Raw genomic sequence first — 15,170 nt, 5'->3', positions numbered from 1 at the left:
CTGCGGCCTTCTCTCTAAATGGAAGAGTTCCTGGCCCAGTGACTGGGCAGGTGGGGAGCTGCCTTTCCCGCGGGGCAGAGGCCTCTTACAGAGGGGGCATCCCACGCTGTCTCCCCTCATGTCCCCTGCCCCCAGGCTGAGCCCCAAGCACAGAGACGACCGGCGGAAGACGGGCAGCCAGCGGTCCAGCGGGAGCCGGTCGCCTTCCCCGTCAGGCGGCAGCGGATGGGGATCGCCCCAGCAGAACGGCGGCAGCAGGCAGCGGAGCGGAGCTCACGGGGGCCGCCCAGGTTCGGCGCACAGCCCGCCCGATGTACGTACGCCTTGCTTTGCAGACGGTTCCCGTGCCCGCGGGCTGCGCCGAGCTGGGGCCGGGAGGGTCGCTGCCGGGCCATGGGGCAGTGAGTGTGTAACGGGGCGGGGTCGCTGCACACCTCCCTCGGGCCGCTTCCCCCCTCCCATGCGCCCTCCCAGCACGGGAGCGGCCAGGAGTGCTTGGTTGTTGCGCCCCCCTGGTCTTAGTGTCAGGGTGAGCCCCCCCCACCCCTGCAGGCTTGGGCCACCCTTGAGCTTGGCAAATTGAAGGCTAGAGAGGGTTGACCACAGTGGCACTCAGCCATTTGGATAAAGAGCTACAAATGAACCAAGATCTCTTGCTTCCCTTTCCCAGGCATATTGGGGTGGGAGGGGGCATGGCCATTGGAACAGGACTCAAGAGATAGGATCTCCCCTGGGCATCACTTGAGTGGGAGCACCCCTCTCCCCACCAAGCCCTTTCCTCCTCTCAGAGCACCCTCTCTCCCTCAACCCCCTTACTAGCCCCCACCCCTCTCTCAGATCCCTCCCCCTATCTGTGGTGGCAGTCCCCTTGCCACGACAGAGCAGTATTTCTCAAGTCCCTGCTCCAGGGAGAGTCTGTGTTTGCCCCAGCACTGCCCTTGCTTGAACAGGTGTCTCAACCTTGCGGTTCCACTTCCCAGGGCCCATTCCTTTCTAAGGCACCCCCCAGTGTACCCATTGCTTCCTCAGAGACCACACCAACATCACCCCAAAAACTGTCCCCATCCATCTTCCAGGCGGGGCACAGATGCCTTGAGACGCACAGGCAGGTATGGTGATGGTAGGAGCTGGCAGCTGAATGATCTGGGCCAGGGTGGGGGTTCTCCCAGGCCCCAAGGGAGGCCCACACCCCCTTTTGTCTTTTGATTTTAGAGTACAGGGTAGCGGTGCCCTCAGGGAGAAGGGGCTGTAGCACTGGCAGGGGGCACTGGGTAGACACAGGGGACTTGGGGTGGGTAGCCTGCAGGTTGCCCCCCAGACCTGCAGGCTGCCCCAGAAGCTTCAGCAGGGAGGCGGGAGCTGCTCCTCTCCAGACCTCAGGTCTCAGCAGCAAACATGTACGTGTTGGTCAATTTCATTTTGATTTTTTTGGCTGTTTTCCTTTCACTCCCTTTCTTTTCTCAAACACCCTTAGTCCCACAGCCTCAGTGAGGAAAGCCAAGTGCACCTGACAAAAGGCTCTTGGTCTCAAGGTTAACTTTTGTTTAAGGACATTACCTGACTGCCCCCACCTGCCAGGCTCCTGAGCTCAGAGGGACCTGGATCTGTCTTGGGTGTGGGAGAGGGCATGCAGAGATAGCTGAGGGCAGTGAGGACAGGGACAGGCCCCAGACCTGATGCCCAGCCTGGGCCCCCCCACCACTCCCATGGGCACAGAGTCCTAACAACACAGTGCCCCAAGCCTGCTCATGAGAGCTTCGTGTCCTCATGCCCACCCCCCATCCTCAGAGCGACAGAAAGTTTCTCTCCCCAGATTCTCTCAAGCCAGGATGGAAAGGATGTCTCTTCCCACTTTTGGTCCCCACCCCAGCCTTGGAGGCCTGAGCCATAGCCCCCACAAGGGCCCTGGGCAAGCAAAATGGCCACAGCCGCTAGGTAGAGCCCAGGAGCAAGTAGTCAGGGAAGGTGGCCTAGCCTCAGGGAGAGGGGGGAAAGGAAGCCTCAGCAGCACCCCAATCTTACCTCCCTCCTAAAACTCGACTCCATTTTGACATTGCCCTGGGAGTTTTCTAGGAAACAGCACTTGGTGACTCCTTTCACAAAACATGGTCCCCAAATCCTCTCCCTACCTTCTGGGCCCTGGGGATCAGGGCCTTCAGAATGTCCCCTGCCTCTCACCTGCACACTGACCCCCTCCTTGCCCACAAAGCCTTTGCTAGGAGTGAAATGAGCCTAGTTTTCTCTGGTCTCCAGGGAGGTGAGATGGGGCGGGTCACAGACTTTGCTAGTAACCAAAAAGTGCTTTTTGGGAAAAGCCTGGGGGTGGTATTTTTGGACACTACCTTAAAAAAAAAAAAAAAAGAGAGAGAGACAAACGGAAAAAGAAAAGCTCACCATTTTTAACCCCGTCTATGTTTTTTTTTGTTTTTTTTTTTAGCCTCCCATTTGAAACGTGGTAATATTGTGATTCCATTTCTCCTTTAGTGGCAAGGGAAGAGGGTGGGGAAGTTTATGTAACTTTTCCTATTACTTTATTTTTGTTTGTATTTTCTTTTCCTTTTTCTTTTCTTCTTGTTTTTTTTTATTTTTTCCTTTTGTAATGTACAGAAATGCAAAATGCAAACTATCTCTCTGGGGTTTTTTCTCTTCTTTGTTGTTCTAGAATTTTGCTTTTGTGTGTGTTACTATGGGAGCCTCTGCTCCTAATGCAGAGATGGTTTTTGAATCTCAAGTGAACATTAATCATATACATATCTCTATATACTTATTTTTCCTTTGTAATCAGAATTTAAAAGGGAAGATAACTCTTAAAAAATGATTCCCACGCCAACAGCTCCAGCCTCATCCACAGCAGCAGCCGGTCCTCAAACCAGGGCACTGGCACGTGATAGAACTGCCTCAGCTTTCAAATTAACACAAGCGATGCAGACTGTGCTTCTGTGTGCCTGTATATAAGGAACCCCGGAGAGAAGCTGGGAGGCCCAGGGAGGGAAAGACCTAGCCCAGTCACCCGAGGAACTTCCCAGGCCGTTGAGCTTCACTCCCATCGAATTTGAGATGGCTGGGCCAGATAGGGTCAGGCTGCTTAGCACCTTCCTCCTTAGGAGGCCCCGGAGGAGGGAACCGGAGAGAGAAGGGAGCGATTCCAAGTCACACAGGGTGGGATGGAAGAGTCAGATGCTGAGCCAAGGCCCAGCATGTTGGCCAGATGGGGTGTGTAGGGTCTGCGGCCTGCACAGTAGGGCTCTGCCTGTCCCCAGCATTGGAAGTGTTGAGGGAAGCCTTACCGCTGCTGAAAGTGCCAGAGACGGTTGTGAGCAAGGCGCGCAGGCTCTCTGGCTCAAATGGGCAGCCTAGGGTGACCTGAGGAAGAGGGGCCCATGGCACTCCCTGACCTGCCTCACCCCAGGCCTCCCTTCTCACCCCCAGGAAAGAGCAGTGACCATGGCTGGAGCAGGGCAGTCAGAAGAGGGACATCTTGGCATTTCTTCCAGGATGAAGCCAGAGGAGGCAGGAGGGATGAATTTTGTTAAATTATGCTGAAGACAGGGAGAAAGGGAGTGGGGTTGACTTGAGGCAGGATGGATCCTCCAAATTGAATCTGTGGTTGCCTTCCCTTTTAAATGCACAGTTCTCCTTTCACCCCACCTGTCCACTCTGGCCTGGTTTAAACAGCTTCTCTTTCTTCTTTCTGGCTGAGTCCACCTTTCTCTGTTTCCTTCTGCCTTTGTTTCTGTCTTTCTCTTTCTCTCTCTCTCTCCATCTACTTCTCTCTCTCTTTCCCTGTGTCTCTCGGTCTCTCTCAATTTCTCTCCATCTCTCCCCTTGAAATGGGCTCTCTCCCCATGCTACCAGCCCCTCCTTTGCCCACCCTGTGGTTCTGCTTCCATCATCCGCTTCCTGCATGCCCTCTGGAAGTTTTCTGTTGTTTGAAGAGTTAAGAAAAGCTTGGCTATTGGAGCCTGTGGGGGGTGGGGGGGGGGAGCAAACAGAAGTGGCTGGACAGGAGCCCCCTCCCCTCCCTGGGAATAGACCAAAAGCCACACTTGGCTGCCCACGTGCTGACTCAGAGGGGGGAGCACAGCTTAGAGTCACTGTCTTTCCCCATTCTGCATTCCCAATGCGGAGACCTTCTTTTCTTTTTTATTATTGCATTCCTCTCCCTGACCACTGAGAAGGTAGGTATCCCGGCTCAGCTGTGCGCTCGCTCGCTCCCATCTCCAGATAAGCCCCACCACTCTGCTTGGTTTGAATGTGGTTTTCTTTCTCTCTCTTTCTCTCAGTCTCACTCTGGTTGGTTTTCTTCCCTTTCCTTTTCTTTCTTTATTTTAGTGACTACTCATTTGTAACTTGCATTTTCTCCAAATGAGCTACAAAGCTGTGTTTCCTGGTTTGTCATTTGGTTTTCTTGACTTTCCCCAACAACTTTTCTGGTTCATTCTTCCCTCCTTTCCACATTCCCTACTCCTTTTTCTTCCTCTCCACCCCACCCCCATCCCCTAACCTCCCTTCTCTTTCTCATTTTGTTGTCCGAATGCATTTCTGTGTGGTATAGCATTCCAAGTTTGTGTTCCCTTCCTGAACTCTATGCTGCGGTTGAGCCAATTTGATTTCTGTTGTCTGAAGTAGCTGCTGAGCCTCTTGCCTCTCACTCCTCACCCCTGCTAGCCCCTGGAGCCCACTTGGGCAATAAGCAGTGGTGGTGGAGCCTGTGCTGGGCCTTTTGGCCTCCAGATCCTGGAGGAAGTTCTGGCTGAGGTCAGACCTGGGGAAAGAGCCCTGTCCCACCTGTCCCTGTCCCCACCCTCTGGGGCCTGCATGGCTCCTTCAGGCCCTGTCCTGGCAGCAGGTGGACCTATAGGGTGGGAGCTGCAGGACTTTGGGGGAGCAGCTGACACCCAGGCTGAACCTCACAGCTCCATCCTTGGGACATGATGGTAGCTGAACTTTGGGTGGGGGGCGAGCTGGCCAGGAGCAGGTACTGGACTTAGAGGGCCTAATTAGCAAAGTCTCTGGGGGGGCTTCTTGGGGGATGGAGGGAACTCTCAGCTACCCAATCCAGACAGGGGCTCCCTCCTTCCCCCAGCATCCTTTTGTCTTCCAAATTTGAGCTGAATGTGCAGAATGACTTAGAAGGGATAGTCAGTAGGGGACACAATACCCCTGGGTATGAGGACAGAACCAATCTAGGTCCTGGGATTTGTGACTCCCAGCCCCGTGCTCATCCAGCCACACTGAGGGCATATGTCAGAGGCAGGTCCTCCCAGCTCCCTATTCCTGCCCTTTCAACTATTTCCTGCCCCACCTGGGAGCAGCTACAGAAGTTTGACATCCCAACCCTTGTGAAGCCTCACTGGGCCTCCATCCTCAGCTTTGAAAAGAGAAGGCCTCGTCTCCCCCATGTTGATCCCAGGGGTAGGCCTGAGAGCTCAGCCACTCAGAACATTCCTCAGCCTTGGGTGATGCTAGGAGTGCAGACAGGGAAATTGTTCATGGAGGGAGAAAGTACTGCTGGTCTCTAATGGAGGAGACTGTCCCAGCCTGATGGGGGGAGTGCAGGCCTCACCCTCAAGGAGTGCCTGATATGACCAGCAACCCAGAAACAGGATGCTCAGATGCTGAGTCAGAGCAGGTACTTGTTTGTCCGACATTCACCTATTCTTGTCTTTAAGAATACCGGGATCAGGCAAGGACACTTCCTTGCTACTCTCTTCCCATTGTCTTTTCCCCTGGAAAATTTCTTCCACAAACAAAAGAAAAGCTGTCAGATAGGAAGTCAATGATCAATCAATATCATCGTACTTTCTTCTCTCCAAATTAACTAAGTCAAAGGGTTGTTTACATAGCACATAAATGTAACCTGAGATAAAGTTTCATTAAAACAAGAAGTTTAAAAGAAAGAAAAGATGTTGGGGAGCAGGTGGTATCAAGGAACAGAGGGGCTCCTGGGAACAGGGATCAGAAGCAGGTGAAGTCTCATTCATTCATTCATTCATTCAGACACACACTAAGCAAGTATTTGCTGAGCACTTCTCTGCCAGGCCCTGTGTGGGTGTCCATGCCAGGGGAGAGGCAGGCAGAGCTGGATTTGCAGCCCCCACCTGCCAGGCTAGAAGACAAAGATCACGCAGAATGATGACAGGGGCCACGCTGAACTGTAGATGGGAAGTTCAGCTTGTTACTGTAGCCCTTAGCACGTCCTGGCGCTGTCTATATTGAAGGAACCAACAAGGGTCTGTGGGATCATAGAGAAGTGCATCTGACTCAGGATGAGGCTCAGGAAAGGCTTCCTGGAGGTGGTGACCTTGGGCTGACTGTAGAGGTAAGACAAGGTATTAGCTAGGCTGTGAGTCAGAGACGGGAAGGGGAAGAAGAGAGGAGTTCCAGGCAAGAGGGACAGGAGATACACAGAGCAGGCTTCCAGAGGAGATGTTTGGTGGTCCTTGGCTGCCACAGGCCTGTCCAGCCATGAGGTTCCATGGTGTCTGGGCTTTGATCATTCCCGCCAAGGTGTGAATAAGGCTCACCCTCCGGCCAGGACCATGGCGACCCTTTCAGAGGGCTTTTGGAGGGATGGGAGGATAAGAGTGAGATTGGCCCCAGGAATCTTCCTGCAGCACCTTCCTCCCATCCTCTGCCATCCTAGCACTTGGGGGACATGCCATGGGGCCCCAGGCCTACCTGCACTGCCTGACCCTGTTTGTTTGTGAGTGAACAGTCAGTCAGTTGTACTGTGTAAAGAACCTCTCAACCCCTAAGAGGCCCACTCTCTTCAGCAAAGAACCCAGTTATGTCCATTTTACCAACAGGAAAACTGAGGCCCCAGAGTGAGGTCACTTCCTTAAGATCTCACAGCAAACTTGCATCAGGGCTGAATCCAGCGTGTTCACTCTGCCGCATTAGTCCAATTACTAGTATCATCCTGGGCTATGGCAGCCTGTGGGCTTGGAGGAGGTGAGAGGAAAATGGGGAAGAGATTGGACTTCAAGACATGCCTGGCAGGAAGGGTCCAGATCAGCACAGGCGCTTGCACCTCACAGGTTGGGGACAGCAACCTCGTGGGGGTGGGGGTCCACCCAACCCAGACCCTTTTTGTACCTAACACTCCCACCCCCTCCCAGCCCAACAGTGGGAAGGAACATTGTGGCCCTGAGTCTTCTTTCCCCACTGCTGGCCTCTTCCCAGGAGTCAGTAGTGGCTCAGACCCAGAATCTGGGTTGGAGAATTCACATCCAGGTCCTAATTCCCTAGTATTATGCCTCCTTGCCTTGTTGCCCCCCACCCCCCCGCCCCAATCCCCAAAGTAGCAAGCAAAGGCAGGGTCCAGTGTTTCCTTGGGTGTGGGATACTATGCATTGGCTGTCAGGGCCCCCACTCCCCGACCTAGTATGTGTTCATTTTACACCCTGACAACCCAGGGGATAGGAAAGAAACAGGAAATCTGAAGAACCTGGAGACTTTCTCATTTGCCTTCTCCGGAAGGAAAAGGATGCTGGATGACAGAACCTAGTGTTGGGGGCTTGGGAGCTGTACCGGCTGGGGTGGAGGGTGTATGTGTTGGAGAGCCAATGTCTCCTGGTAATGCCTATTGAGAATGGAACTGCCATCGCAGAGAGGCCATGGCTGAACAACCCAGACTCCATCTCTCCTAGGCTAGGTTCAGGGTACTCAGAGGGGTACCTTGGTACCCAGTAATATCTACTCTGCCCACCTATGCCTGCCTTTGCCCCAAAAAGAGGCCCCAGACTCCCCCAGGAGGAGGTCTTCGGGGCCCATATGGCTCTGGTCAACTGTTCTCACCTGCTATGGCTGGTGTTCATTGGCTGCTTCAGCCACCAGCCACGAGCTGGTTGTGCCTTTCCACTAATGGGTCTGACTTCTTGGCTCTACCTCCATGCCCAGGCGGATCCAGGCTTGCACAGAGAGGCCTTGGCACCACCCTGCCCCCTGCAGAAGCAACCACTTGCCTTCTAGTCCCTGGCAGCAAGATACCCTGAGGGTGGCAGCTGGTTTTGTTCTCTCATCCCACGAACCTGCCTGAAGAACTTGGCCAGGACCCTGCCCCTGTCCTAGGACTGACTCCCTGGTTTGGCCCTGGCCCTTATAGGGCACGTCTTCCTTCCTCAGCAAACCGCATTGAGACCCTACTAAGTGCCAAGTTCTGTAATAAGAACTGAAGTTGCAGGGGAATTCCGCACCAGTCCTGCCCTGGAGGTGCTCAAAGCCAAGCTGGTGCTGGTGACTGGGGTTGAGTGGGGGTGAAGGACAGACTTATAAGCAGACAAGGGCAATCAACTGCTATCAGATGGAAGGAAGCCCAGGGACAGGAGGGCTAGCTCTGGACAGGGAGGAGGATGGAGAGGGTGGTCAGGGGTGTACAGAGAATCCTGGAATATTTGCTCTGGAAGGAACATCAGGAAGCAAAGCCCAACCCTCTCATTTAGTGGATGGGGAAACTGAGGCCCAGAATGGGGAAGTGACTTGGCCAGGGTCACTCAGTGAGGCAGTGACAGGCTCTCAGGCCCTGGTTCCCAGCCAGGGCTCTTTTGAAGGTACCAGGTGCCCTTTCAGGTTTTCTGTATCCAGATCCTTGTGTCCTAACTCCACTTTTGGAAAAACATTTGACATCTCTATCCAGTGGTCACCCAGGAGGTGCCCGCTCAGGCCGGAGGAGCCAGGCGCTGCCAGTCCTTCCTCCAGAGGCAGTGTGGCCTCCTCTTGGCCTAGAATGGGGTGGTTGAGTTTTTCTCTCTCTCTCTCTATCTCTCTTGCATTTTTGTGAATCTAATGATGAACTTACGCTACCACACTTTTCCCTTCTCTTACACATCTTACCTACTAAAGGAGGAAGTGCCACTTTATTGGTAAGTGGACGTTAACCAAGAGGGACTTAAAAAAAATCAGAACTTAAAAAAAAAAAAAAAAGAAAGAAAAAGAAAAAAGAGAGAAACAGAAAGACAGTCAGGTGCTACTGACAGCTCCACAGGTCTCTGCAGGGCCGGAAAACAAAGAAAAATGTTAACAGAAAAATGTCAGTTCCCCAGGAGTTGAGACATTGTTTTTGATTTTGGTATCTAATGACATTTGTGGATTTTGTCTTTTATTTCTGTTTTTCTTCCCTTTCTTCGGTTCAGTTTTGAGTTCAGTTGTCCAGCCCCGTCCCTACTCCCATCTGTGTGCCGTGTGCCCCCTCCATCCCCTCACCCACCCCCAAGCGCTGGGGAGCCTGGTCTGCTGGGCTGGCACTGGCCCGGCCTCCCGGTGCCCGCCCTCTCTCTTCTCTCTGCCGGGATCGTCCGTCCCATCGGGGGGGCAATGCCAGCCCCCGTGCCCCTCCTGGAGCCCCCTCCCTGTCAGCCCCCCGCCCCCCCACCGCTCCGTCCCTCTTGTGTTTTGCATGCTGAGAACCTTGCATGAGCTGCACTGTTGAGGCCAGAAGGTGGACACTCAGGAGAGGCAGAGGCAGGGCAGGCGCGGGGAACCGTGTGTGCGATGCTCCGGGACTGGCAGACCTCGGCCTGGGCCCGGTGAAAGCCCCCTCTTCTTCTCTCCCCCCACCCCACCCGCCCGCTCTCTCGCTCTTCTCTTGGTCTGTGTTCTCTCTCTCTCCCCACTTTTTCTCGGCCTCCTCAAATCCGTTTTGTCTGTTTCCCTAACTTGTCCCTATCTCTCCTCTCTGTTTCCTCTGACTCTGCCTCTCTCCTCTGGGTTCTCCATCTTTTCTGTTTTCTCTGTCTCGCTTCCGTCTCTCTGTCCCCTGTCTCCGTCTCCCTCCCCTCCCGCCCCCCCCTGCCCTCTCTGCCTCTCTCCCCGTCAGAAGCCCAGCTCGCCCTCACCCAGGGCCTGCGACCAGGCGGTGGCCGGCGCAGCCACGCCGCCCGCGCGGGAGAAGGAGAGCCCAAGCCCGCGCTCGGCGCCGTCGTCGCAGGGCAGAGGAGGCCGCGCGGCGGGCGGGCCGGCCAGGCGGCGGCGGCGACGGCGGCGGCGGCGGCGACGCTCGCGGTCCCCGGCGTCCGTGCCCCGCCGCAGGGGCCGCCGGCGCGCCCGGCCCGCGCCGCCCCGGGGCTCGTCGCGCTCGCTCAGCAGGGCCGGGTCCAGCAGCGACTCGGGCGGGGGCGGCGCCCCCGGCCCCGGGCCTGAGCCGGGCTCCGAGCGAGGCCACAGCGGGCACGGGAAACGGTGAGCAGGCGTGTCCCCAGGTAGCCGGGGTTCCCATCCCTGCACTGAGCACTGCCCTTTCCCGGACGCTTGCATCACTGAGCTCCCCACCTTACTAACCACTCTTTCTCCCCACTAATCATTTCCTCCCACCTCCACCGAGCACCCTAACCCCCGCGATCCCTCTGAGCTCCCCCCCCCATCGCTCTCCCTCGACCCCAGGCGCCCTCTCTTGCACAAAGATACTCTCCCCGCACCTTTCTTTCTACTACTCCCCCCCAAAAAAATCCATGTTCTCCCCGGCACCACGGATCACCCTCCTCCCTCACTTGGACCCCCCCTCAGTGATCACTCTCCACCGACACCACGGAACAACCTCTTCTTCGCTGATTCCTCTCCCCGCCCCCCTTCCTTCCTCTAGTAACTTACCCTCCAGGAGCCTCCCACCGCAACTCACACACAACCTTCTCCCGCTCACTAACCCATCCCCTCCTCGTTAAATTCCTCCCCCATAGAACCCCTCCCCCTACTGAGCCTCTTCTCTCCACGGAGCCCGCTTTCTCCCTAGCTGGGATCTCCCACTCTGCTCCTCCTAGGAGCCCACTTTCTCCCTAGCTGAGCCCCCACCCTATCACCGGGCCCCCTCTCTTTCCCCTTCACTTCACCCCTCCCCTCCACGGAGCCCACTTTCTCCTTAGCTGAGCCCCCTGTCGCCGTGCCCCTCCTTCAGGGCCAAGGAGCGGCCCCCGCGCGCCCGGCCGGCCAGTACCTCCCCGTCCCCGGGCGCGCATGGCCGGCCCGGAGGCCCGGAAGGGAAGAGCTCGTCGCGTAGCCCGGGCCCCGACCCGCGCTCTTGGAGCTCCAGTCGCTCGCCCTCCAAATCCCGCTCGCGCTCAGCGGAGAAGAGGGCCCGCAGCCCCAGCCGCTCGCCGTCGCCCAAGAAACCCGTGGGCCGGTAAGTGCGGCCCGGATCCCGACTGGCGGTGGGGGCAAGAAGAGGTGCGGGGGGCCGGGGAGAAGGCGCGCCCGGGGCGCCCTCTTGCCGCAGCGGCGGCAGCGGGCGGGTCGCGGCGCTCACCTCCGGCCCGGTCCCACAGGGACAAGGACGTCGAGGGCCGCGCGCGGCACGCAGAGGCCGAGGCCGCTCGCGCGAGGCGCCGCTCCCGCAGCTACTCGCCCATCCGCAAGCGACGCCGGGACTCGCCCAGCTTCATGGAACCGCGGCGCATCACCAGGTATGGAGGGGCCGGGGGACCAGCCGCAGAGATCTCCGGGGTGAGGGCACCTGGGACTTCCTGGAGGGACCGACTAAACTTGGTGCTGGGAGGGGAGGAGGTGAAGGAGAGGAGGTGGGGGTTCACTGAAGGGAAGAGGGCTCACTGAGCAAAGCGGCTAGAACTAGTGGTGCTCCAGAGGGAGGGGGCTTGGAGACAGAGTAGAGGTTCGCTGAGGAGAAGGCCTCAAAGAAGGGAATGGTCTCTGGTTGGGGCCTGAAGGCCCATGGACAGGAGTGGGCTCTGTACTTGGGTATGGGTGGTAAGTGGAAAATGTGGAATTAAGCTCTGGAAGATTCCAGCCATCCCTCCTGGAGTCCCTCCCACCCTTCTTGCCTACCCACATTCATCTCCTGGCAATGATGTCTCCTTTTCTCCTTCATCTCAAGGTCCAGCCTGCTGAGTGGCCTGTGGCCAGCCTGGGGGCCAAGTGGACCCCCTCTCCACAGGCTGCAGGGAGATGCCCAAGTGAGCTGATCTGGCTCTGTTCAGCTGTCTGTCTGCCTCTCCTTTTCTCACTAACCTCACTGCTCACCTCCCAGCCCCCTGGGGAATTTGGAGGAGGGGGCACCAGCAGCCTGGTCTCTGGGACAGCTGTAGGAGGAGTCAGTCCCTCCCACTTTCCCCACACAGTCCAGTGGTGCTGTGCTATGATCAGAGCTTCTCTGCTAGCACTGGAGGGTCTGGGCCTGGGTCTCCAGGTGAGCCATAGTCTGTATTTGCATAAATCACCTCGAAGCCCTAGACCTCTGACATGGGGTAGAGGGCCACAAGCAAAATTCTGATGCCAGCTCTGCCACAGCCTTGCTGGGCAATCTTGGGAGATCAGTGGGCCTCTCTGGGTCTCTAGTCTCATGTCTGAACAATAAGCAGGCCTCCTTGAGTATCTTTTCAGCTCTCACATGGTCTGATTCTCAAACTGGCCCTTCCTAGTCCTTGATGTTCACATTGCCTCCTCCCCTCACTGCAGAGCTAGAGGATAGACGTCCAGGCTTGGGACACCCCCCAGATAGGTCACACACCCCACCCATATGCAGGTGGGTCCGAAGATGGCTGGACCACCACACCTTCCACCCGGCACCCACCTCAGCCCCTCACCCAGGCTGCCTCCTCCTCCTCCCACTAATGTACACCTGTTTTCTTCCTCAGAATTAACCCCACATGATGGGGCATTGTCACCCCCTTAACCACTCTCTTTTCTTTTTTCTGGGTCACAGCCTCCTGGCTTCAAACTAACTCCAGGGCTAGTGGGAGGTAGCTGAGTGAGGAGAGGGGGCCCGTGGGCATGGGCAGAAGTGGCCAGGGCTCTCTTCCTTGTTCCCTTCATGAGTCCTGAAAAACCAAAATTCTCAGTTCTGTGGGGAACAGAGGAGCAGGGTTGGGCCATCTCCATGGACACTTCCATGCACAGAAACCACTGCTTGGTTGGTGTGAGTTGTCTATATTTAAGTTTTATTCATTCAACAAACATCTATTGAGCACCTACTCAGATCAAGCTGAGATTCGGCCCCCTTTCCCTGCAGACAAGTAAGGAAAAACAAAATGATCAACATGAAACTGGCCAGTGACCATTGACTGTCCAGTCCTGTTGGGATGGGGGGGGGGAGGGTGGAGCACTCCAAGGCCAGGGCTCGGGAGTCTGAGGCAGGGAAGCCCTGGCCACTGCTGGGGAGGGGCTTGGGGCCTGAGTGAAGGCCCTGGGTGGCCTGTAATCAGCTTTTCCCTCCCGGCAGTGCCCGAAAGCGGCCCATCCCCTACTACCGGCCCAGCCCCTCATCCTCCTCCAGCTGCCTGAGCAGCAGTGACTACTCAAGCCGGAGCCCCAGCCGCAGCCCCAGCCCTGGCCACAGCCATGGAAGCTACAGCAGCCGCAGTCGTGGGACCCGCAGCCGCACGTGCAGCCCCTCCCGGACCCCCAGTCCCAGCTACCACAGCCGGAGCAGTTCAGAAAGTGGGGGCTTCTGAGCCCAGACAGACCCAGTTTAGTGCCCCCTGGCACAGTGACAAGCGAGGGGTCAGGCCCCAGGACTCATGGGGGTGCCTGCACCCCACTGTTACAAAGAGGTCCCAGGGCCAGGGAAGACCTTGAGGTTGGGTTCCCTGCAGACGAGGAGGAGCTGGGTTCTGCTGCTTCTAGAGGGTTCCCACCCCCACCTCCTGCCAGCCCACTGTGTCCAGGGAACAAAGAGCCTTTTCGAACACAGGGATCACCCTCCCCCCTTCCTGCTTGATGCCAGCTCACCAGGCTGGGGACCTCCGCTCAGTGGACCCAGAGCCATCTCAGAAGGTGCCAGTCCTGGGAGCCTCCGCTAACCACTCTGCAGGGTCCTTGGCTCTTCTCTATCACTGGGTGGACAAAGAGATGGAACAGCAAGCAGGAGCTAAGTTAGACTGAATGGCCTAACTCTTGGTGCACCTCCATCCAGGCTACGGAGCTACTGCCTTCTGAGCTGGCTGCAGGAGGGCCCTGGCTGAGGGCTGGAGGCTGGCCCCACAGCCTCCCTAAATCCATCCCCTGGCCCAGGAGTGCCAGACTAGGAGGGCCTCTAAGCCCCAGCCTCGGGTCTGGGAGCTCACTTTTGATCCCACCTCTTCTCTCCAGGCCAGGCTCTCCCCTCCAGCCCTCACCCCATGCCCTGAGCCAAGACCACACCAGCCAGGCCGTCTGTATGATAAGAGGTGGGACATAGACTACAACTGCATCTGACCCTGAGATTAAAAGGGGTTCAGCTCAGGAGGTAGAAGAGAGTAGGGGTGGATGAAGGGGGGGCCTGTGAGAAGAGAGAAGCAATTCAGCCTGATGATCCAGTAGGCCCTGCTTGGTGTCCCTGTGTGCCCCTTGTCTGGGACATGGGCCAGATGGCAGCACAGGGTCACAGGCACGATAACACGTGCTTCAGGCATGCCCAAGGGAGCACTTCCTCCTCAGGGTTTGGTGGCGAGAGGGCCAGCCAAGGCTCTCCAGAGAAGGGTGCTACAGCCCTTAGAAGAAAGGGTAGGATCTAGTCTGAGAGCATCAATAGGAAACAGTAGCCCCCAGCCCTCTTCTGCTGCTCCCAGCCCCCTCCTCCTGGGGCCCTCAGGGATCTCACGAAGTCTTCCTTGGCCCAATAGGGCAGATGCCCTGGACTCCGGTGGGGGGAGGGGTCTGGGGTCTGGTCCGGGTTCTCCCTCTCTCTATTTCCCCCTCCCTCTCTCCGCAGTGCGGGTAAAACTTGGACTCTAATAAAACACTCGGTGCCCGGATGGCAGGTGGTGAAACCAGGCCTCTGTGGATTTGGGTACCTGGGGAGTATGGGTAGGGCATGGGGTCCTGGGGTCCTTCCCTCCAAGAAATGGGAGGGGCTCAGGCTCTTCAGGACCCAGAGAGAAGAGCTGGCACCAAGGAATCAGTTCTACTCCCCACCTTCATGTCTGAGTCTGCAGAGCCTGCTGCTCAGTGGGAACGGAAACAGGGACCCAAGACCACCTCCACTCCCCCAACTCCCACACCCCATCTAGCTTCAGCAATCCATGAGAGTGGAGCAGAGGGAAGAGGCACTGGGCCAATACACAGGACCCTCCCTATAGGTGGAATGTTCCAGAACAGCTAGAACATAGCTTGGAGCATTACATGGCTACACATCCAGGCCCCAACTCTTTCTAGCTATGTGACAAACAGGGCTGAAAAGTACCGTGTTTCCCCGAAAATAAGACCTAGCTGGACAATCAGCTCTAATGCATCTTTTGGAGCAAGAA

At 56.8% G+C, this 15,170-nt stretch overlaps 1 protein-coding gene across 3 annotated transcripts in view; it reads left to right on the top strand.

Annotated features, from left to right (window-relative positions):
* Positions 1 to 14,693, top strand: part of SRRM3 (serine/arginine repetitive matrix 3) — a 54,575-nt gene extending 39,882 nt beyond the window's left edge. For 2 of the 3 annotated variants that reach the window (XM_074328407.1, XM_074328409.1), the window contains 5 exons: positions 136 to 313; positions 9,818 to 10,179; positions 10,889 to 11,113; positions 11,256 to 11,393; positions 13,166 to 14,693. In XM_074328407.1, the coding sequence (XP_074184508.1) occupies positions 136 to 313; positions 9,818 to 10,179; positions 10,889 to 11,113; positions 11,256 to 11,393; positions 13,166 to 13,397 (1,135 nt within the window). In that variant the 3' untranslated portion in view covers positions 13,398 to 14,693. Of the gene's footprint in view, positions 1 to 135; positions 314 to 9,817; positions 10,180 to 10,888; positions 11,114 to 11,255; positions 11,394 to 11,821; positions 11,901 to 13,165 lie in introns of all 3 variants that reach the window. The other variant, XM_074328408.1, reaches the window with a different exon arrangement.
* The last annotated feature ends 477 nt before the right edge of the window (positions 14,694 to 15,170 follow it).

The sequence above is a fragment of the Rhinolophus sinicus genome, linkage group LG03 (assembly GCF_036562045.2).
Source record: "Rhinolophus sinicus isolate RSC01 linkage group LG03, ASM3656204v1, whole genome shotgun sequence".
Classification (NCBI taxonomy): Eukaryota; Metazoa; Chordata; class Mammalia; order Chiroptera; family Rhinolophidae; genus Rhinolophus; species Rhinolophus sinicus.
The sequence above is the reverse complement of the archived record's forward strand: the minus strand, read 5'-3'. Positions and strand labels throughout refer to the sequence as shown.